This window comes from Chelon labrosus (genome assembly GCF_963514085.1).
Source record: "Chelon labrosus genome assembly, chromosome: 7".
NCBI classification, from domain to species: domain Eukaryota; kingdom Metazoa; phylum Chordata; class Actinopteri; order Mugiliformes; family Mugilidae; genus Chelon; species Chelon labrosus.
In genome coordinates this window covers 18,597,798-18,619,623 of record NC_140343.1, presented here as the reverse complement: position 1 = coordinate 18,619,623, position 21,826 = coordinate 18,597,798, and the positions used below count along the sequence as shown (strand labels likewise).

Sequence of the window (21,826 nt, the reverse complement as noted above, 5' to 3'; positions counted from 1 at the left end):
AAGTTAAAACCATTTTTCTTCAAATAAAAGCACATGTAGAGTACCTGAAAATGTCTTTGATTAGATAGTGTGTTCAAGTCTGAAAGGATTGCTTGTGACTTCAAAGCTTCCCTTTTTAAAGGTAATTTCCTATTCCATAAATCTCACCAGACTCATTCTTGGATGAAGACATTTTTAAGATTCAGACTAATGAAGTATTCTACCATGAGGCCACTGCTGTAATGCAATGATGGAAACAGCTGACCTAATACATATTCCTGCTGGACTTGCCCTCTCACTTTTCACTGTTTATGCCCAAACCCAAAGTGGGCTGATGGCTCCATGAGTATTAACCTGCATTTTAACTGCTCCGGAGGGATGTTGTGTAAAGGATTGCATTTCACCTTTAACCTTCTACTGTGACCTTTGCCATCCCTTGTGTTGTTAATACTACCATACCGTAAGAAATATGGAGATTGAAGAGGAGTAGCACAAGCCGGGTGTGACAAAGTGAACTTTTAGTAGACCTTAGGTTGTGATTTATATATGCTCTGCATGCCCCACTGTTTGTTAGTGACCTGCAATCTGTGTATCCGGCTCAAGCGTTGCAGTAGCATATAAACGTAACTGGAGTAATAGACGAAGGCTGGACAAAGCGGGATGTAGTGGGAATATAAAGGCAGAAACCACAGGTGTAACTATAACTTTTGTTATTTGTCTCAAATCTCTCAGACACAAGCTTTGAACACAAATGAAACTTGGGGAAATTGGGAAATCCAACAACAGTGAAACTGCAACAGTCTTATTCTAAAGCATTTATGATGATGAAACTTTGACTACATCACGAGATATTTGGCTTTCAATTCAGTTCATTTGCTAGAACAAATATGTCTGGGCAGGACCACTGCTCTCGCCAATCTTTTGCTGGGCTTGGATTCAAAACATATTACATTATTCTCAGCCAAAACTTAAGAGAAAGGCTATGAATAATCAGGAGATAATTTATCCAAACAGCCCGGGATTGTGCAGAGTCAGAGTCTGTAACAAACGCTGGAAGTCCTGCACCGTCCATGGTTGTTTGTGTGTCCCTACAGCAGATGCACTGCTGCTGCTGGGGCTGATATTCTGTGGGTCGTTGAAGGTTACCAGCACATCCGTGGAAAACTGTGGCAGACGGAACAGACCCAGGTGAAGGGTCACTGTATTCCTAGCGTCTTCATTGAACTTGGACACACACTGCGTCCCGGTCAGCATCCAGCCAGAGCTGCACTCTGACAGGGACAGTCCGGATTTGGGCAGGGCCTCAACGCTTGTAACTTCAAAGGCACCTGGCTCCAAAGCTTTGTTGCTGCCTGCGATGTCCTCAAAGTGGTACCTGGCCGCATCATGGTCTGCCACCTGACCCTGGTACTCCACGAGCTCCACGATCAGGCTCTGGTCGGTGTGGGCGTGGGCAAACACCTCCTGGTTGTCCGGGATTTCCCTCAGATCGCTGATGTCTGTGGCGCTGTGGGGGATGACAGCTGACAGAGCTCCCCCAAAAAGAGGATGAGCCTGATCATTGCTGCCTTCTGCACTCTGCATCTCTCAGGGACGCCTGTTAGCAGCTAAGAGGGAGCAACAAGAAACACTATTAGACACTGGCTGCTCTTAAACACCCAGTTTCTGCTTAAAAATGATTCGAATTAAAAACAAACAAAGAAAGAAACACGTAAATCTGTAAATACGGCGTAATAAATAGACATCCACATGACTAACCTCGCGCCTGCCGCTGCTTCTCCTGAACATGCACTCGCTTCCGGTAAAAACGTTTCTTCTTCTTCGTGTTAAATTTTAGCTGCGTGACAAACGCTCTGCTGCCACCTACAGGCGAGACACACATCCGCCTTAAAACCTAAAATGGACCTAAACTGTAAAAGTAGATATTCATACACTTTTGTTATTAACTTAGTTTAAGTAAATTTGAATCTGTTTTACACACAGGAGCTATATAATTGTCTTTTTTTTAAATCTAGAGTTATATTTTGTTTATAAACGAATCCTACAGTACAGCAATTCATTTAGGTTACGACTGCGCATTTATTCGTAGTAATGCCCAAAAGTTATCCATATTGCCTTTTATATTCCTCTGTTTTATATTTACGGCGTAAAGAATAAAAATGACGCTAAAACTAAACATTTCCCCGCGCTGTCAAACATCTCCCGCAGCCTCTCGCTTCTTCTTCTTCCTCCTCCTCCTCCTCCTCCTCCAGCTGTTTGTGTTGATTTCCAGGTCAGCTGATTCACACGAAGGAGGAAAGACAAGAGGACCGCTGACGTCCACAGTGACCAGCCTTGTTTCATCGTCTCGACAGCCTTTGAGATGAAGTAGACGGATCCGTAAACCCTCGTTAACCCCTTGACATCTCTGGATTTATCCCCAGGTGTCTGTGTGTAGAAGTTCACCGGCGTCGAGCATCATCAGAGCGTGTGGGAATCACCAGGTAGCTAGTCACGTTAGCATCGTTAGCTTAGCTTATCGGGCTAGCTAAGGGGCCTGTCATTTCTGGCTAAATTAGAAAGTAACTAAACTTTACTGGCATTTACACTGCTCTCGATCTTTACTCTCACGGTTGTGGTGTCGTAGTCTCATTGTATGTGTATGGTAGACGACGATATTCAGTCGTGTTTGCGTACATTTAGCACAGACAGTTAGCTCGACTAGCTAACGTTAATAAGTGCTCTTGATACCTGTGATTATGAGATGTCAGTGTCATTTACTGGTACTTGCTCCTTCGATGAGTCATTTTCCTTCCTGAAAAAAAAAAAAAATTCTTAAAAAGATATAGCTGTACTTGCATTAATAAACACAGCATCTAGTTTCCTTCCTGGGATAGCAGTTGATAGCATTCTTCTTTTACTGTTTGCTTAAAGTTGCAATCCATAAATTGAATACTGTCCTGAATAATCAATAGTACTTACCTGTAGTTTTTTTTATGCCATTTTCACAGCTCTCAAATCTAAAATCGCGCATCTATAGCTCTCAGTAAATAAAGGCTGGATATAAACTGGTTATTTAATGGATTGCACCTTTAAAGTCCTCCTTGAAATAGACTCTTTTCTAAAGTCATCCCTCTTCAACCTCTCTCTTCTTTCTCTTCCTGCTGTTATGTGTCTTCACGCTGTCACTGCTTCAGACCTGTCTCTCTTGTCCTCTGTGTACTGGAAAGCTCCTCTTCTCTTCTGGCCCCTGAAAGGCCCTTTTCCAACTGCAGTGCCAGAAAAGGACGCTGGGAAAGCCACAGTGTCATACCTAACTGGATTCAATGGTATAAGCTGTATTTTCAGTGTGTGTGTGTGTGTGTGTGTGTGAGAGAGAGAGAGTAAAAGATCGCTGTGCTTCCCTCTGACGATTATTGTACTGCTGAGGTCCACGTGCTGTTTAGTTCAGTCTCACAAAGGCACTTTATTGCTGTGTTTTGTGTCACTGTTTGGAACATGTAACACCTGAAAACAGACTCGAGGGTGCATAATAGGAAGATCAGCATGTTTCCCGTATCTGAGTTGTAGAGTTTTTTTTGGCATGCAAAGCGATGATGACATTTCCTTTCACATCTAGTTGGACATAATGCCTGCTCCAGCTTCAAAATACATCTTTATATGTCATGTTTTTATTTGTCAGCAACAAATAAGATGCAGGAGAGCATGTTCTACATGTTCTCAAGGAGTGTTGGTTTCCCAAAACATTCTTCTTTACGCAGTAATTACTCGGTGAGCCAAAAGTTAAGATATAAACATTATCCTTTCTTCTCCATGTTCCGCCTTGAGCAGCCAGGATCTGGCTGTGTTTATCCCTGCGATTCAAATCACCCACTTCCTCCCATCAATATTAGAGTACTCTCATTCATCTGTGTGCCACATGTAACAAATGAGAACAATGGGAACGTTGTGGCTCGACTGTGTTCAAGTTCTCCCAAATTGTTGCGAACCCTAACGGATTTATATTGTCCTCCTGTCCTGCAGAGGGAGCCAGAACGGGAGGAGCAGCCTGAAGACAACATGCCCCCCAAGTTTAAACGACACCTCAACGACGATGAGGTCACGGGATCCATTCGCAGCGAAAGGGTGAGGCACAGATAGAGGTGGGGGTGGGATTTTGCTTTTAGCTGCAACCATCATCAAATAACAGGATGGAGGAAACAGACAGTGTACATGACAAAAGAAGGAGACGTGTAATAATAGTGCCATTGGTTTATTACTAATCAGACAAGGACTTTTGGTCATTGAAGGTATTGGGATATTTTTAATTATTTTTATCAGTTAAAAACAAAAATTTTAGTTGATTACTTATTGTTGTACACCGATTTACATGTATTTTTTCTTTGTCTTTCGCAGACATTTCTTTTAATGTTTCAACTATTTTGAGCTGCTGCCTTTCTTTGCTATATACGGTGTTTTACTGTGTGTTAACGTGCATTGTCAGATACTGTCGTGTTAAAGTTAGTTGTCTGGGATGGAACTTGTGCAGCGGTTGTCTTTCCTGGTTTGGCTAGTTAGATGGGGTGTTGGATCAGTAGTCTCTATGATGATCTATAATAATTGACAAGTCTAACTCTAAAATACATATTTTGCAGACAGGAAAAGCAACAAAACCTAGGGGAAAGAACAAAATAGACTGAAGTTTTGAAGTAGCTGAGGGATTCTAGGCTGGAAACTCCTTTGGCCAAATGTCTGGTCCTCATCAAAGTGATCGCTCCATTCCACCCACATCCACATCCACATCCACATCCACCTCCTCTGTCCTCTGTCCTCTGTCTTATTCTGCATCCTCTGTGTAATCATGCTGGCTGTTGTGTTGAACTGGCATCAAAGCTAAGCTTACAGGGGCATTTCCACCTTCCTTGATTTTTATGCTGTGCGTCCCGTCCGTTGATAATTGTTAACAGTTCTCTGAATGATTCCCGTTCTTTTTTAGAAAGAAAAGAAAGAAAGTTGAACTGAAGGAGAGCATCGTTGCTCCGACATATGAAGTTCTTTATAATTATATGGCCATTATACTTAATTTTCTTTGCAGATGATGCATTTACAAGAAAATAAAATGTCTGTATTTGTACTGCATTGGCTTGCAGCCATCGTCATTACAGTGCAGGATTTCCTTCTGTCTGCTCTTTGTAGTGGCAGGTGTTGTTATTGTTAGAAGGTTTTTATCATGACTGAAAAATGTTAATCCTCCTCATGATATTATACACTGGACTGAAGGGGTGTAATGTCAGGTTACTTCCTTATATGATTAAATTAAGTGCCCTTCTTCCCAATTGCAGTGAATATAGTCGTCCTGCTTCTCATCCAATGAAAAATACACTGTCACTGTCTCCTCCTGTTAGAATTGAGAGCTGTCTGCACTTGTTCTCTATAAATAGCATTTTACACAGGGTGCTCTCTGCCCTGATTAAAGCGATCAGTGGCTGAGACATGGTCGTGATCATGGCACAAGCTAATCCACATGATCCACTAAGATCCCAGAAATGTTCTTTTATCTGAATCTGTTCAGGTCCATCCTGGTTTGTCATCAAAGAGCTGAGTTTTTATTGAGCTGGGGAAGGCTGAACATCAGAGATGACTGGCAGAATACCTTAAGTGCTCTGGATTAATATTGTATTTGGCTCCATTTGAAGACATTTTCATTGATCTGTTCAGCGTCTGTCTACAGACCTCTGGAGGAGGCAGTGCAGCCAGATTCATGTCTCTGCATCAGCAGCATCTCAGTTGCCTAATTACTGCATCCTGGTCTTTTAAATATGTGAAACAGTTTTTGTGTGCAACCAAAGAACCTATGTTAAATACATTATCAGGCAGCCTGTAGTCCAAACTTAGAATCTTTCATTTATGTATGACCTTCCTTGACCTCTGACCTTCACCTCTTTTACAGAGAAACCTATTGGAGGAGGACTCCGATGAGGAGGAAGACTTCTTTCTGTAAGTCCGTGTGAAGATATATGCTTTTCAGGCCCTTCAGTTATATTTTACACAGGAAAGTCAGGAATAGCCTGGACCATCAGAGTGTAGCTTCAATGATCGATTAATTTATCAACAAATGTGAACATTATGTACTTTTATTTGACATATGTGAATAATCATCTGTGTGCTTTCCACGGTTTGTTGGAAATAATTGAGCTAATAGAGATCAATGGATTGATTAATAGTTATTAGAGCAAATATACTAACATGAGTTGTTACAGCAGAGTACAGACATTCAACAGCATCATTCAAACACAAAATTGCCAACTCTGACTTGATTAATGTCCGTTTTCCAGGAGGGGGCCTACAGGACCCAGATTTGGACCTCAGAATGACAAAATCAAGCAGTAAGTACAAACACATTCCTGATTACAGAGAAAAGACAGAGGTCAGAGTGGTATTTCCAGTACAAACTTTGGTATTTGTGTTACGTAACAGTTGTTTGTCATGTTAACCAGGAGCTGTCGGGTCGTTAGCACATTGTGTAAGAGAGAGGCTCTGTCGTGTGCAGATCATTGTGCAACCTTCCCAGCACCTCTGGGTTCCTCTGCAGTCTTGTTTCCATATTAACCTCCAGTCAGAGAACAGAGCAGGTCATTGTTGAGACTGCCTGGCACCTACAGTTGTTTCTCCACGCTCCCTTCATATTTTGCAGTTAGTCATTGTTGTGAGAGCATGAAACCGGATACCATCGTTCCAGGAGTGTCATGTGGACCCAAATTCACATCTGTGTCTGTCTGAACCTGAGGTCGTTACAGTGTTATTTATGTTTAGTTGATGGTGCTCATGCTTTTCTGTGTCCCCAGTCCCTGACGGTGTGTTTAGTCCTGCTTTTTCATTTGTACCACCTTCAGCATGCATGTCAAGCTGGAGGCCGAGCTCAGTCATTTCCTAGAGCCGCTTGTCTGAGGCAGTCGGTTTGATGGCGCAGGAGAACAGACGGGTGTTAGAGAAAGAAAATCCTTCATTTTATATCAGTTTAATATCAGTTATTCTCCCTTCAGAGTCTCTTTGCCTTTTCTTATTTCTTTGCCAAAGTCCTTATTCTCGCCAACCATGCAGCTCCATAATCTGGATTAGTCATGCCATGCTCAGGTACGAGTAGCATAAATAAAGCAAGGATTTGAGCATCATTCGGCAGGTGAGTGCGGGTCACTCAAAGGCCGAGACGCAGCTGACAGATTTTCAGCTAGCTAGCTACGTCCAGCTGTAGAGAATCTGTTGCGCTGCATGAAAAAAAACAAGATCAATCCTTCAGTTCCGATCATGATCCTGTGTTGACAGGGTGCAGTCGCAGGTTGACGAGGTGATCGATGTGATGCAGGAGAACATCTCCAAGGTGATAGAGAGGGGCGAGCGTCTCGACGACCTGCAGGACAAGTCAGGTGAGTCACGCTGGGTTTCTGTGTGCTCACACGTGCAGAGTATGAATTAAGTCAACTCTACAGGGACTGTTTTATCAGTCTCAACATACTGTACACGGGATTACTTGGGGAATTTACACATACGATTTTCCAAATTCAGACAAGCATCTATTTGTGAAATAACTCGAAAGGCTGTGATATCTGCCAAAGAAGGTGCCGCTGAAGAGCTGCTGTGTTTGCCACCTTTTACCAGCTGTGTGTCTAAAAACAATACAGTCTCACCCTCTCACTCATAGTGTGATCTCTCTGTTACATAACTTCACACACACACACGCCACACCGCTCTCCTCCACTGATGAAGACATGAGGCTGAGCTGCTCGCGCCTGTAGCCAGTCTATTTGGCATCACGTCAACCACTGCACATGTTGTACAGCTCTCCGTCATGTGGATGGGTCAAGCAAGACAATGATGCACATCTGGAACACATTTGTGTGTGTGTGTGTGTGTTTGGCTGTGAGTCTTGTATGACTGATTGCGTGTCTGCTGTTCGTGCTGTCCTTCAGAGCCGTCTTTATGTGAGCAGTATAATATCCTGTGATTGACACTTACAGTTTGCCATCTGCGCAGGTAACCTGTTGTTAAATTCCACGAGATTAACGAGCATCTTCTCAGATGCCCTGCCCGAGCGCTTCTCTTTGTAGTAGCGACAGGTCATAAACAGGCACATGGAGATGGAAACGGCAGACACAAATACTCTAAAGAAGGATGGGGGCTTGCACAAGTACAGTTCCGCACGCTAGGGAGCTGTAGCCTTCCTGTTAACACTCATAAACATCAAGTTAACAACCGTATCCAAGAAACAGAAGGACGGTCAGCAGTGTGGGCGAGCTGTTTGGATTTCATGACAAGGACAGAAGGGAGGATGCAGGAGGAAATGTGTTTCTGTTCCGTTGTGTTTTAATTTGGAAACTTATTCAGCATTTTAATCATTAAAGTTGAGTTTCATAAAAACAGTTCAAAGGAGTGATCTCAGCGGCGGGGTCTTATATAACACATCACACAGCCCACAGCCACACAGTTTGTGTTATCCAGCATCAAAGTGGAAACAATAGTCTGTTTATTGTTTACTTCGTGATTGATAGAAGTCTCTTTCTCCCCTTTCCTCCTCCAATTTATCTTCCTCCTCACGTGTGCTCCCCCCGTCCTCTGTGCTCCGGTCACGTGACGTCGCAGAGAGCCTATCGGACAACGCATCTGCCTTCAGCAGCCGGGCCAAGCAGCTGCATAGGAGGATGTGGTGGAGAGACATGAAGGTGGGGTGTTTGTGTCCGAGCGTGAGACACCATCATGTCTCTTCTTTGTTTCGCGGTTGGTCCAGTGTTGGAGGAATGCGTTTAATCTTTATCACTTCTTCCACAGATGAAGATGATTATTGCGCTGGTAGTCATTGCCCTCCTGCTGATAATCATCAGTGAGTATCAGACCAGATACGTGAGTGCAGCTTAATGTTGCCGGGGCTTCTTCCTTATGGTTCTTTCCCTCTCTTTTTCAGTTCCAGTGATCCTTCGATTTCATAAAAACTGATAAGGAGGACGAGGAGAACCATCCTCTTCACCCTTGATCTCCCTTTGCACTCGGTCATCCACTCCAGCTAGGGGGCACCAGCCAGCTTCCCAAACCCTCTCCAGTGTCAACCCATGTGCCCTCTAGGATCTGGCCTCGACTTGCACCTTAGTACCGATCTTTGCATTGCAGTCTCACATACATCTGCTCTGAGATCACTACTAAGACTAGAAACTAAGCTGCAGAAAGGGGACATGGGGTACAGATCTGGGGAGATATTTTAATGCAGTTTGGGAGAAAAGCTAACACCCAGCCCTCTAGTCAATGTGAAGGAGTGCTCCATTCCATGATACATATCACGTGTAGGGCCCTGGCTTTGCCTTGACAACAGGTCCTGCATGCCACATCCTATTGATATATATATACTGTAAAGGCAGGGAATCTATTCCACCTGTCTCTCTTAGGTTAGCTGGTCTGAATCTGCTGCAGCAGTCTCAAATAAAGGGGCTGTAACATCCGGCAGATGAACCTCTGATGTCTACCCACGATTCCTTGTGTGCTCTCTTGCTCTGTTAATATGGAGAATTAGAAGTTTAAAGGGAACACTTCTCGAATGAAAGCACATTTTTCTGTCCAACACAAGGTGGGTGGACATCTGAGGTTCATCTGCAAAGTCCAAAGCTGTTTTTCACAGAGTTTTTTCTGATTTCACTTTTCAGATATGTTTCCTCATCACAGATGATCAGAAAAGGGACAAGAAAGAAATGAAACGTGTTCATAGGACGTCCTGCTTTCTAGCATAAATCGCATAAATCACCTTAGCTTGTTGTACTTTGCTGAAGGACCATGTCTAACCAGAACACCCGGGTTATGAATGTCTCCTCACATATCTGTACTCTAAACCTCTTAACTTCCTTTCGCTCGGCTCTGGGTCGATTCGGTCACGGCTGTCCTACTTTCTTGCTAGTGATATCACACTGTCTGTCATTCTGCACATGGTTCTGTTTGGTTTTAATACAACTTCTAAGTTCTTACCTCCGTGATGCTTTGTTTGAAGGTTGGTATCACTGTCGCTACTGGAGGGACACCTTATTTTTCTTTACTGTTACATTTAAAGGTATACTATGCAGGATAATCCCAAAAACAATGTATGGACTCGTACAACAGTAATCCCTCTAAATCACTGCATCCGTGGAGACCCTGCCCTCTGCCTGTATTTTCCTTTCTTCATATTTTGCCTTGTAAGTGTGTTAGTTCAGGATGTTTCTGGGCTGCAGCATGTGGACAGTGGGTGTGTAGCCTTCAGCCAATAACAGCACGCAGGATCTCTGTGAAAACAAGCAGGTTACGTCGCTGTCTCCCGAGTCATGAATGTACGAGGAGCCATGTGTCTTTGGCAGAGGGTGGGGTTGAGCTGCAGAGCAAAAAGGCCACCGTGGACAAGACGAAGCATGAGTTTTGGCTAGAGTCACACAAAATCCGGTAATAGCCTCCATAAAACTATCCAAAAATATGTTTAGTGTTCCTTGGATTTGCTGCTTTCTTGTCAATAACGCCACTCCCTCTCTTCATTGAGTTTCTAGCTCGCTCAATCACCACTTTGTGCTCTCTTCTTTCCTTCTCTTTGAGTCGGGGGGGGGGGGGGGGCTAATACGAATGTTGTTTACAGCCACCAACTAATCCTGCTTAGTATACCTTTTTGGAGGGGCGATTTATATGACCTGAGTTAAAAGCTGATCTGTGAAAAAGCCTAGGTGTAATTGTGTAACATTGTCATTTATTATTTTTAATGTAATTTATTTTAGCTGTAAATATTGATTCTGTAATGATGATGTACGATACTCTGACATTGCATTGGAAGACTGTGATTCTTTTTGCTCTGAAATAAAGGGATTTTAAAGGGCACTTGTCTGGTATGTTCTGCTTCGAGCTAGGTCAATCTCTTGGGAGGTGGGGTCAGAATATGTGGGTATGGATGGAAAGAGCAATGAGGGTAACAAACGGTTGAAAATCCCGATGGGGGGGAAAAAAAGGTAAAGGGGTGAAAAAAATGAATCTCCCTGCCATCTCTCCATATTTGAACCCTCCTCGCACCCTCAGAGCCAGTAATGTCTCGGCCTTTCTTTTATCTCCTCATTACCCGACGATTTTATTGGTTTGTGACTTTACTGGCAGTGTGGAATCCCAAGATGGTGCTAAACTTGGAGGAACTGGAGCCTGTGAAGCGTTATTGTTCTGACAGACCCACTGCTCGACGCAAACCAGGGCTGACAGCTCTGCCCTTTGTTCAGCCAGCGCTACCAACCCATGTGAGGGGAGAGGGAATAAATTGGCCCGTAGGGACCCTTCGCTTTATTGAGCTACAGCAGACCCAGAAAGAAGGAGGCGATGGCTCTGTGTCAGCAATGAAGATGAAGACGAGGGATGTAATTTCATCTGACACACCTGTTTAAGGTGAAAAGGCAAATTGTTAAATCACTTCTTGAAACCAGTGTCTATGAACATGCTTTCATGTGATGTTGTCTTTTATTGTTGTTTGTATTTGAATGCTTTTCTGTTCAGTTCTGGGATATTTATTGTTTTGTTATATTTACACCGATCAGCCACAACATTATGACCACTGACAGGAGAAGTAAATAACACTGACCATCTTGAGACAATACAATGTTTTGCTGAAAAAACATTTAGATCTGACATTTGTGTGGATGTTACTTAGACATGTACCACCCACCTAGACCAGACCAGGCACCCCCACCCCATAGCAATGACACTCTTTTTTCACACAAAAAGATGAAGCCTGACACAGACACACACACAAAATGGTTTAGGAACAACTCAAAAAAACATGTGTCATGACCTGGCTCAACCACAGGGAGACACGGCAGTATTTCAGCCAAGCAATACATTATTTATTCACCAGATTAAATCAAATTAATGTGCCAAATTAAGAATAAAGTCAGTGGCGTGTGATGGGCATGAGTGAAGAGTATGTGTGCAAATGTTGTAAAGTGTAAAAGACATACAGTTAACCAAAAGGAACAGAACCAAAGAGTCACGTGAAGTGTCTGGGAAGAAGACCAGAGGGAGACTGATAAGGCTTTTTGTAAACTGGGCACACTGGGCACCACAGGTGCTCCAGATCACATAATCAGCTACCTGCAGGAGAGACAAACAGGGGTTACTCCTAAAGATGACACCAGGGGTCATCACACATGAAAAACAGCACTAGGTGTTGACCTGGCCTCCAAATTCACTAGATCCCAAACTGATCAAGTATCTGTGGGATGATCCGCAGAGGCCCCTCCCCTCAATCCATAGGACCCAAAGACCCCCACTAACAACATTCTGTTGCCAGACACCACAGGACGTCCTCAGAAGGCTCATGTCTATTCTCTGATGAGTCACAACTGTTTTGGAGGCACAGTGGAGACCTACACAATATTATTTCCTCCTTCCATTGTTCTCGTGTCTTCTCTCTGCTGTGTTTTTGTATTGCCCTGTCTCTTTCTTTCAACTTGTCTCAACCTCTCAACTCTAATGTGACCTTCTCCAGTTGGCACCGTTCGCTGTCTGCTGTTATATGAGCTTTACTTTGTCTGTCAAAGGTCTTTGTAACTTGTGTTTTTAAGGTCGCTATAGAAATAAAGCTATTATTATCTAAATATTGATAAAGCTGCAGTGAAAAAGCTGCACGTCATAGGAGTCCGGCTTAAGTTCCCCCGATAGTCCTGATTGGACGGAAGATTTCAGTCTGCCTCTGGTCTGAATGAGTGTGTGTCCGCATGAGACATTTTTTGTCCTTTTGGCCTGCAGGGACACACCCACACTGGCAGCAGAGGATGTTTTGGTCCTCTTAAGGGCTCATAGTGGATGACCTCAGATTCCGGGCATAGCGACTGTTATATGAATCATACTGTGTAATAGTGAGCGAAACTCACAACAGAGCAGGGTGGACAGTGTGCCAGCTAGACTTAGTCAGACACACGTGATCAGTAGAAGTCAGTCGATGAATGCTGAAAATATTGACATTATTTCCTTTTAGAACATGTGCTTAAATTGTGAATATTGCGGTTTGTTGTTTTCAAACTCAAACGCATATTTCATGCGTCTGTCAAACCAATCACAGCCATGCCTCATTAATCAAAATAGGCGTCTCAAGTATCACCAGCTGCCCGTAAACAAGTGCTGCAAGAAGAGTGCGGAATCAACCTGTAGGCTGAAGTGTGCTTCTAAAGGTCTGCGCACTTCATCTTGTTCACCCAATTGCAGCTCTCTTCTCCTGTTCAGCCTCTGACCTTTGGCGTTCCTTGGAGAGGATATTTTATGGATTAGAGTGGCCTGGCAGGTCAGCAGGGATGGACGGACGGACGGACGGACGGACGGGAAGTCTGAACACACGCAGGAGTTAGGAGACGCGCGGATGGGGAGAGTAGGAAAGGAGCCAGGAAAGACTGAAGGAACCCAAACAAAGAGGCAGGATATGAGGGTAAGATGAGAGCTGTGAGGTTCAGGACTGGAAGGCGTGTGTCACAGTCAAAACTTTCATTTAGCCTGTCTGAACGCATCCTCCATATTGCGTGACTGTAGAAGTGAGTGTCAGTGATTCTGTGTTAAACCAAAAAATAAAAAATAAAAACAGAGTTCTGGGCAGTGAATGTGAGTCTGCAGCATGAAAACACACAGGCTCGGCAGAGGGGGCTCGGTGTGTGCCGGGGTGAGCTTCAGGTATCCGGCGGGTCACTGAATGACTCTAACCTCGACCCTGTGTAATGACGGCTCTTGTTGGCTGCTTGCGTCACATTGTGGCCCCCCTACCAATATGAAAGCGGACACCGGCTCCTCGGGAGGTAATTGTATCCAAACTGCCACACTGGACCCCAAATCTTCTAAGACACATCTGACTTCATGACTTCATGTGACGGTAAATACACAAACAATAAAAAGACAGTGAGCTGTCAAGTTGGATTCTTAATCCTGTGAAGATGGGATGTTTCCCCCTAAAAACAACCAGCATCTGATTATTTTCATTTCCCTTCTTCCTTCCCTCTCACACCCCTCCACACCTCTCTGACTCTGATCTCCCCCCTCCCTTTCACTCCTCCTCTCGTCCCCCCTTTTTTTTTTTTTTTTTTTTAACTTCCCTCCTTCTGTCCCTTCCACACTGTATAAATATCAGAGAGCGGTTGAAGAGAGCTGCAGAGTGCAGACCTGCTCACAGAGGAGAGAGAAAGACTGATAGCAGCAGGGAAAGAACAAACACCTGAGGGAAGACTGAGAGGAAAAAAGAAAGAAATTGAAATTGAAATTGAGAAAGGTGTGTCTCAAACATGTTCCTCCTTCTGTCACTGTGTATGTGCGGTCTCCTCCTGCGAGGAGACGCACAGGACCGAGCTTCTGTGTGGAGGGGTAATGACCGAAGTGGACGATGCCACTACTCCTTCACCGTGCCCAGCCCCGTTGAAGCCAGCTGCCCGCAGACGGAAGGTCCGGAGGTGGAGGGTCTGAAGGCCAGACTCAGCCTCCTGGAGGTGATGGTGTCCCGGCTGAGCGGCGGGGACACTGTGCCTCCAGGTGGTCAACAGGCTGCCGGAGCCAAGGCTCAGCCTGAGCTTCAGGAGGCACTCAACCAGGCCGTGGGTGAGAGGAACCTGCTGCGAGGGGAGAAGGAGCGTCTGGAGAGGGAGGTGGAGGGGCTTCAGCGCAGGGTGGAGGAGATGAGGAGGGAGACAGAAAGGCTGAGGAACAAACCTTGTCCTCCCCAGACCCCCGCAGTTCCACCCGGCCCCGCTGTGCAGGACAGGGCCCCAATGAGACCTTCTGGAGGTAAGAGATACACCACACACTCCAAGAGAGCTATTACAAAAATGTGCAGCCCCTCTCATTTATAAATAGAAAATTATTTTTACCTGTATATAATCTATTGTTATTGTTCAGTTTTTAGCTGTTAGATGAACGTAAACATTTTATAAAACTCTTCTTTATTCATAATGAAAATGAACTTCATGACCTAACCCCCATGCAGACAGGCTGTCTTTCAGCTGAGAAATGTACTTAGTGACTCAGATATAATGGTTTATTGGGACAGAGAAGTGATGACACATAAATGTCATGTATGTATGGCATACATTCCCAAAATTCCAGTGCACTGGTCATGAGTGGGGATCCCCATACGTGTGTCTGTCTTTTCTTGAGGAGACGAAGTTCAGGTTCCTTCCGAAAGCAAACAAATCGTCCCCAAGGAAAGGTTACATTTTTATTGATGGACAGCTGTTTGCATGTGTTTTAATGTTTTGTTTGCCCCATTATTCACCAGAGTCACCCAGCTCAGGTTTCTGTCGTCCCCACTTCCTGCCCTGTATTTTGGGGAGATGGAGGCAAGCCAAAGAGGATCAGTTTAGTATTTATGGGAAGATCCTGCTTTCTTTATGGCCGGTGTTTCCCTCAGCATGCATGGCGAGAAGTGTCCGAATAGCCCGGTTGTGGAGGGGAGGAGGGGCTGAAATGCGATGCGTGCTGTAGAGGCGGTGGTTCCTTCTTGCCCAGGTCTCAACTCGGGGCTTTTGATGACTGGTGGGGGCCGGGCAGGGGGGGCAAGAACACTATACTCCAGGGGTTAGAGGGCTCTGAAGGTCTTTGGAGTTAACTTGGAGCCGGTGAGGTTAAGCTCCGGTATTCTGTGTGTGTGCAGTGGCCAAACATCCGTCTAATTGGCCTCCGTGCTCGTCTTTTCCCTCCATCTCCTGTTGGCCACCACCCCTCCACTCCCCCCTTTCTCCTCTAAGCCTGAGCTCTGTTTACCATCACAGCTTCAGTTGCTTCAAAAGCTGAGATTGCCAGCAGCAGTAAATCATTTCTTCTTTCCAGATCCTGCCATACATCCTTGTGCTCCCTCTACACCAGGGCAGCTTATGTACTTCATCTCCTGCATTCTCCAGATTATCTGTTGAGCTCTTCATGTTTGCACCTGCAGACTGAAATACACATAGAGGGCCTCCCAGGGTGACAGACAGATGTTGAATCAATCATAGACAGGGAAGACTAGTGCAGATAATAAATAAAACCACCCTGGCAAGTTTTTTTTTCATTTGTTTGTTTTTGTGTCTGTGAGTGAGGATACTCTGACAGGAAGATTTTTATTGTTTACAACCCAAGCCGTGGTTATGATCTGCAGTCGTACGTGCCACTCAAAATATATGAGGGGGCGTTCTATAAATGGGTGACGTTATTTTAAGAAAATAAAATTTACACCGGATGCGACAACACAAACTAGCAGACGCTAACAGATGGCAACATGCTTTTTAAAAGGAGGCCGGACCGACAACAAATCAAACCAGATTTTAAAGTTGCTTTTGAACTGCTAAAATAGAGAAGAGCAGTCTCAGATCTTCATTTAGAGATTTAGATTCAATTTGGATTTCTTTTAATTTTCTGCACATGCATCCAGCAGAAAAAGTCAATAATATTGTTTGTAAGGGTCACTCAAGGTCACATGCACCAGATAGACAAATTGCTTTCTTTGTTTCTCTATTATACATCGAGCATATCTAGAGGCAAAATGTTGATGACTGAGTCTGGGCCGCTGGCTCCTCACACAGAGCCTCTTTCTGGGAAATTAGGGAGGTTTTTGGTATTCTGTTCAGTGACATCTAAAACAAAGACACACACACACACACACACACACACACACACCCACACACACACACACACACACACACACACACACCACATACCAGGGAAAAGACAGGAGGGGAATTTGGCTGTTTACCTGTGATGATGATGAATGACTGCGTCCTGTGGGAACGGCCTCAGAGCTTAGAGGGGAGCTATTAAACTTTGTTAACCACTATGGACCCTTTTGTTTTGCAAGTTTTTAGCGTGTGCAAATACCTTTTCAGTTGGGAACACACTGTAACACAACATTCCTGTTGTTCCCCTTACCTGCTCCTCTCTGAGAAACGACATCGGTGTCCAGGTGCTAACGTTTATTGTTCTCCGCATCATTAGGGCCCGTTAAGGGTCGGAAATCACTGGACGCTGCACATGCAGCAGGCACGTGTGCAGGCATGTACTAACAGTCACGCACAGGCGCAGATACACAAACACAATGAGTATGTCAATCTTCACCAAAACACATTCTTGTAAACATCACCACATCTTTATCTCCAAACCTCAGAGGAGTAAACACATTACGGTTTGACATTGTTTACTTCTCACAGTAATAATGCCGTGAAGGAGGATAATGGAAAAATAAGGACAGAAGAGAAGAGAAGAGAAGAGAAGAGAAGAGAAGAGAAGAGAAGAGAAGAGAAGGCTGATATGTGACAGTGATATGGGGGAAGAAGAGCCAAACGGCTGGTTTGAAGTTTTGAGGATGTGACACTGACAGCGCTGGGGTGGGGTGGGATGGGATGGGATGGGGTGTCAGATGTGTGAGTGGTGTGTGTCTGTGTTATGGTCAGTCAATCTACCGACTGTCTGACTCCAAAGCAGCTGGGAATCCATTTAGGGTTGTTTGTTTCCTACTGTCACCCTTCCCCGCTGTCAGTGGCGTCATATACATGTTTGGGAACACTAACCCTCTCCATACGGTTGTAACGCCACGAGTGAAGTCAGTGAAATCACGAAGCTGTGTTGTTTGCCTGTGTGTTTAGATGCGCAGATGTCTCACCTGATGACCAGGCCCAACAGGCAGGGAGACAGCAGCAGTCTGACAGGTGAGATACATCTTTCTGCAGCCTTCTCTTTCATTCTCTCTTCTTTGTGACTTCTTCAGCTCACTCCATCTCTCTCTCTGTTCAGATTCAGCGTGGCAGTATGGAGGTCCCAGCTTTCAGGAGCTGAAGGCTGAGGTCACAGAGATACCTGCTCCAGACGGCAACGAGGACAACACAGGTCTCTGTCTCTAACTTGAAGTATATGGGTTGTTGCCATCTTGTGCCTGACTCCACCTAACTCATTATTCTTTTTTTCAAAAATGGGCATAAAGGTATAGCATGAACCGGTGGGTGGGTCATGCCAAGGCAAACAGCTGGCAATCTGAGCTGGAACCCACTTAGCTTCACCCTAAATCTATATCTAATCTATATTTTAATCCTAAAACAGGAGAATATAGTAAAGTTTAGTTGACTGGCCATTTGAGAAAATGCAGTTTTTGGCATTTTGTTGCTGGCTTCATTTTTCAGCCACAGAGGTTGGTGTCAATTAGTCTGCTCTGTGACATTAATCAAGCCGAGAAAAGATCTTAGTTGGCTCATACGCACAAAGCTGTGGAAGTGTGTGGAATGTGGACTGTGGAAGTCCCTAAATGTGCAGTTCCTCTACTGGCTCCAAAAGTAGACCCCGATGTTAAAATGTTTACAGCCTGGTACACAAAAGCAATTTTGGTCTCCATAGCTAATTTGCTGTAATTAGGCAGGAATTAAAATGCTGAAGAAACAAACAAAAAACATTCAAAAGTTGTTGAACAGTGAAAGAAACAATGAACATAAAAAGTTTTGTTTGAACTCCACAGAGCAGCTTTAAGATCAACTCTCTGATTATGAGTATTTCACAAAAAAGGGCCCAAAATTTGTCTGAAAGAATGCAGCGGCAAGTCACAAGTGGTCATATGTAAAAAGCTAAAACTCAAAGAGCATCAGTGTGATCCCTTAAAATCCGGCTTTTGCAGCTTAAACGTCTGACGCCTCTCCCTCCACCTTCTCCCCCTTCATCCATCTGACCTTACAAACATGACACTCACCCCTCCTGCTGACAGCCTCAAAGCAAATACTACTATTAATACTGGGGCATTTGGGGCGAGAATACCACAGTCATGCCAATCCGTAGGCATGAGGGTCCGCGTTTGTCTTGTAAATATAGAGGGAAAGCACCTTTAACACACATGCGCACACACACATAGTTAAACCTTTTATAGACGGGTTTCCCAAAACCACATTCTAGCTCGTGCCACTGAATCTCTCTCAGCAGGTTTAATTGTTTGGGTAAGGTCACGAAAATACACGTGCGGCCAACACGTGAAGTCATTTAATCTCAGATGAGACCACGCCACAGTGAAGCTACATGGTAAAGGGTGTATTTATAAGACATATTCCTATCTGACTCTAAATCAGGTGCTACATCCTGGGCCTGAGAGCGATGGTGTATTTTAGGCAGTGGTAAATATACAGCCTGCCTTATCGTTTACCCCGTACGAGAAGCAGAGAGTTCCTGCGCAGGATCACTTGTGGGACAGCTACTGCCGCTCTGAAGGCGGTGACTCAGACAAAGCTGGAGCTAACTGAGATGTCAGGCAGCGTCTCCAGACCTGCCGTCTGCCTTCAGGATGAGGAATGACGAGGTCATCACAGCCTTGATCCATTCTCGGGTTACCCTCATCGTTCGTCAGCCATACGTGTAGATCCCCTTCAGTGTACGCTCCTTACTCTGTGACTTCTCTCTCGAAGACTTACCTCAGCGCTAACACAGCCACCCTCGCAGAACCTAGATTTTTATCCTTCCCTCTCATGTTTCTTCTCCTTCCTGTTTGCAGGTTGCGGGGAGCTGGTTTCAGTTGGCGAGCCCTTCACTCATAGGAAGACTGACAACATCGCAGGTAAATATGGCGTCTGGATGCAGGACCCCGAGGCCGTTTCCCCTTACGGACCTAACATGGTGTGGCGTATCGATACTGTTGGCACGGACGTCAGGCAGCTGTTTGGGTATGATGACATGGAGCAGCTCTCTAAAGGCTTCCCATCTAAGGCAGGTGTCACGTGGAGGATATTTATTCATATGAATGAGTCCAAAATCTTTGGTCTTTCCCAGTTATTGTCTCGTGTTGTCCCATGACAGGTCCTGCTGCTGCCAGAGCTGGTAGAGAGCACAGGTGCCACTCTGTATCGAGGCTCCCTGTATTATCAGAGGCGCCGCAGCCGCACTCTCATCCGCTATGACCTGGCCTCCGAGAGCATCGCAGCCCGTCGTGACCTACTCCATGCCGGCTTCCACGGCCAGTTCCCCTACTCCTGGGGAGGCTACACGGACATCGACTTGTCTGTGGACGAGAAGGGGCTGTGGGCCGTCTACTCCACCAGCAAGGCCAGAGGAGCGATTGTGATCTCGCAGCTGGACCCGCACAGTCTGGAGGTGAAGAAGAGCTGGGAGACCAACATCAGGAAGAACTCCGTGGCCAATTCCTTCATGATCTGCGGCAGGCTGTACACCTTGGCCAGCTACACGGCCCGCGACACCACCATCAACCACGTGTACGACACCGAAGCCAGCCAGGGGAAGGCTGTGGCCATCCCCTTCAAGAACAAGTACGGCTACAACAGCATGGTCGACTACAGCCTGGCTCAGAGGAAGCTCTTCGCCTGGGACAACTTCCACATAGTGTCCTACGACCTCAGGCTGCGTCGCCAGCAGGCCAACTGAGGCCAACAAGAGAGACTGTCGAAAAGTGACATTTGCTCACCTGTTCCTGCTTCAAAGACTCACAGCTTTAGAACACAACACAAGTGTCAGCAGTAGCTAGAAAGCCGACACCATCAGTATTCACATCTAGACGAGCCTAACTACCAAACTTCATTTGAGGAATAGCGTGCCTAGCAGGTCTGCTTTTTTTGTTCTTAGAGGGAGGGCTTTTGCTGTGGCATGGTCCACAAACATGTTTTTAGAGGAATTATTTTTGTACTGCCTTTAATGTATGATTATGTTGTTTCCTTGACAAACTATATAGATATATCTGAGGTCAGAAAATGGGGTGATTAACATATAAAGTTTATGACACAAGCTCGTATGGTACTACATGCCCTGCAGTATTTGACACACAAACTGCTCTCTCGCTAAGCATGTGTTGAATATTGCACGTAGTCGTATTTTGTAATCAGCATAATGATGTAATGTTCAAAATCACGAAATAAACTTCATCCTCAGTTACAATAGTATGTCTGGTTATTTGTACCATTTTATTACAAAAGAGTTGGTGGCAGATAACAGAAGTGGCTGATATTGAGAAATCCTACCTACCTGGAAAAGGCTGGGCTAGAAGACGGGACGGAGGCACTAATCATAGCAGCACAGGAACAGGAAGTATAAGATCAAGAGAGTCGGGATCTATCACACCAAGAGTGACCATGGGTGCAGGCTGAGGTCAAAGGTGTCACTGAATCAATCCGACACGATGCAACAGGGTGTAAGACGCTAGCAGGCAAAGAATCATGGAACCAAGATGATACCGTAGTGTGTGGAAACATCTGTGCAGAGTATGATTCATATGAACTGGAGGTCCCACGGTCAAAATGGGAGACACCATGTGGTGGAGAAAGAGCCCAGATCCTGAGGGACTTCCAGATACAAACTGACAAACTGGTGACGGCCAACCAACCAGACATTGTAGGTTGTAGAGGGCAGTAGTGATAGATGCATCAATACCGAGTGATAGCAACATCAATTCCCCTGGTGACAGGAACAATGGGGGCTAGGACCTCCAAACTAGGAGAGCTGGACCCAGGTGCTCCACTTGACTTCTGAAGGTGTGCTGTGGTATTTGCCACGACCTGCAAGTTTTTTTTGTGGGGCCTCCATGGATCTGAGATCAACTGAGATCTGGGGAACTTGGAGGGCAACACCTTGAACTCGTTGTGTTCCTCAAACCATCTTTTCTTTGTGTGGCGTTGCACATTATCCTGCTGAAAGAGGTGACCACCATCTGAGGATACCATTACCGTTTATGAAAGGGTGCAACAATGCCTGGGTATGTGGTACGTATGAAAGTAACACCTACATGACTGGCAGGACCCAACGTCTCAGATGAAAACACTACCCTAAACATCACAGTGTCGCTTCTTAGGCCTAACTAAAGAAAAACATGCATCTTGTGGATTTGATGCAAAATTTTACAAATTACTATTTAAATTACTGAAATAATAAAATGTCTTGTCAT

At 45.0% G+C, this 21,826-nt stretch overlaps 3 protein-coding genes across 4 annotated transcripts; 2 read left to right on the top strand and 1 right to left on the bottom strand.

The window, feature by feature from the left end:
• Window positions 1-606: 606 nt before the first annotated feature.
• rangrf (RAN guanine nucleotide release factor) lies at window positions 607-2,138 on the bottom strand. Its single transcript, XM_084548420.1, has 2 exons — window positions 1,738-2,138; window positions 607-1,586 (listed from the first exon to the last, which is right to left on the bottom strand). The coding sequence occupies exon 2, from the start codon at window positions 1,561-1,563 to the stop codon at window positions 982-984; it is 582 nt and encodes a 193-aa protein (XP_084404546.1). The 5' UTR covers window positions 1,564-1,586; window positions 1,738-2,138; the 3' UTR covers window positions 607-981.
• Window positions 2,139-2,260: 122 nt separating this feature from the next.
• Window positions 2,261-10,809, top strand: vamp4 (vesicle-associated membrane protein 4). Of its 2 annotated transcripts, XM_084548421.1 has the most exons (9): window positions 2,261-2,462; window positions 3,156-3,287; window positions 3,982-4,083; window positions 5,888-5,934; window positions 6,273-6,323; window positions 7,261-7,361; window positions 8,575-8,654; window positions 8,761-8,812; window positions 8,894-10,809. In XM_084548421.1, the coding sequence occupies exons 2-9, from the start codon at window positions 3,285-3,287 to the stop codon at window positions 8,923-8,925; spliced, it is 468 nt and encodes a 155-aa protein (XP_084404547.1). In that variant the 5' UTR covers window positions 2,261-2,462; window positions 3,156-3,284; the 3' UTR covers window positions 8,926-10,809. The 2 variants fall into 2 exon arrangements, with proteins under 2 accessions (XP_084404547.1, XP_084404548.1); XM_084548422.1 differs by lacking the exon at window positions 3,156-3,287 and having other exon boundaries at window positions 2,262-2,462.
• Window positions 10,810-14,073: 3,264 nt separating this feature from the next.
• Window positions 14,074-21,144, top strand: myoc (myocilin). The gene is made up of 5 exons (XM_084549168.1): window positions 14,074-14,727; window positions 17,556-17,618; window positions 17,704-17,796; window positions 19,433-19,644; window positions 19,735-21,144. The coding sequence occupies exons 1-5, from the start codon at window positions 14,232-14,234 to the stop codon at window positions 20,314-20,316; spliced, it is 1,446 nt and encodes a 481-aa protein (XP_084405294.1). The 5' UTR covers window positions 14,074-14,231; the 3' UTR covers window positions 20,317-21,144.
• Window positions 21,145-21,826: the final 682 nt, after the last annotated feature.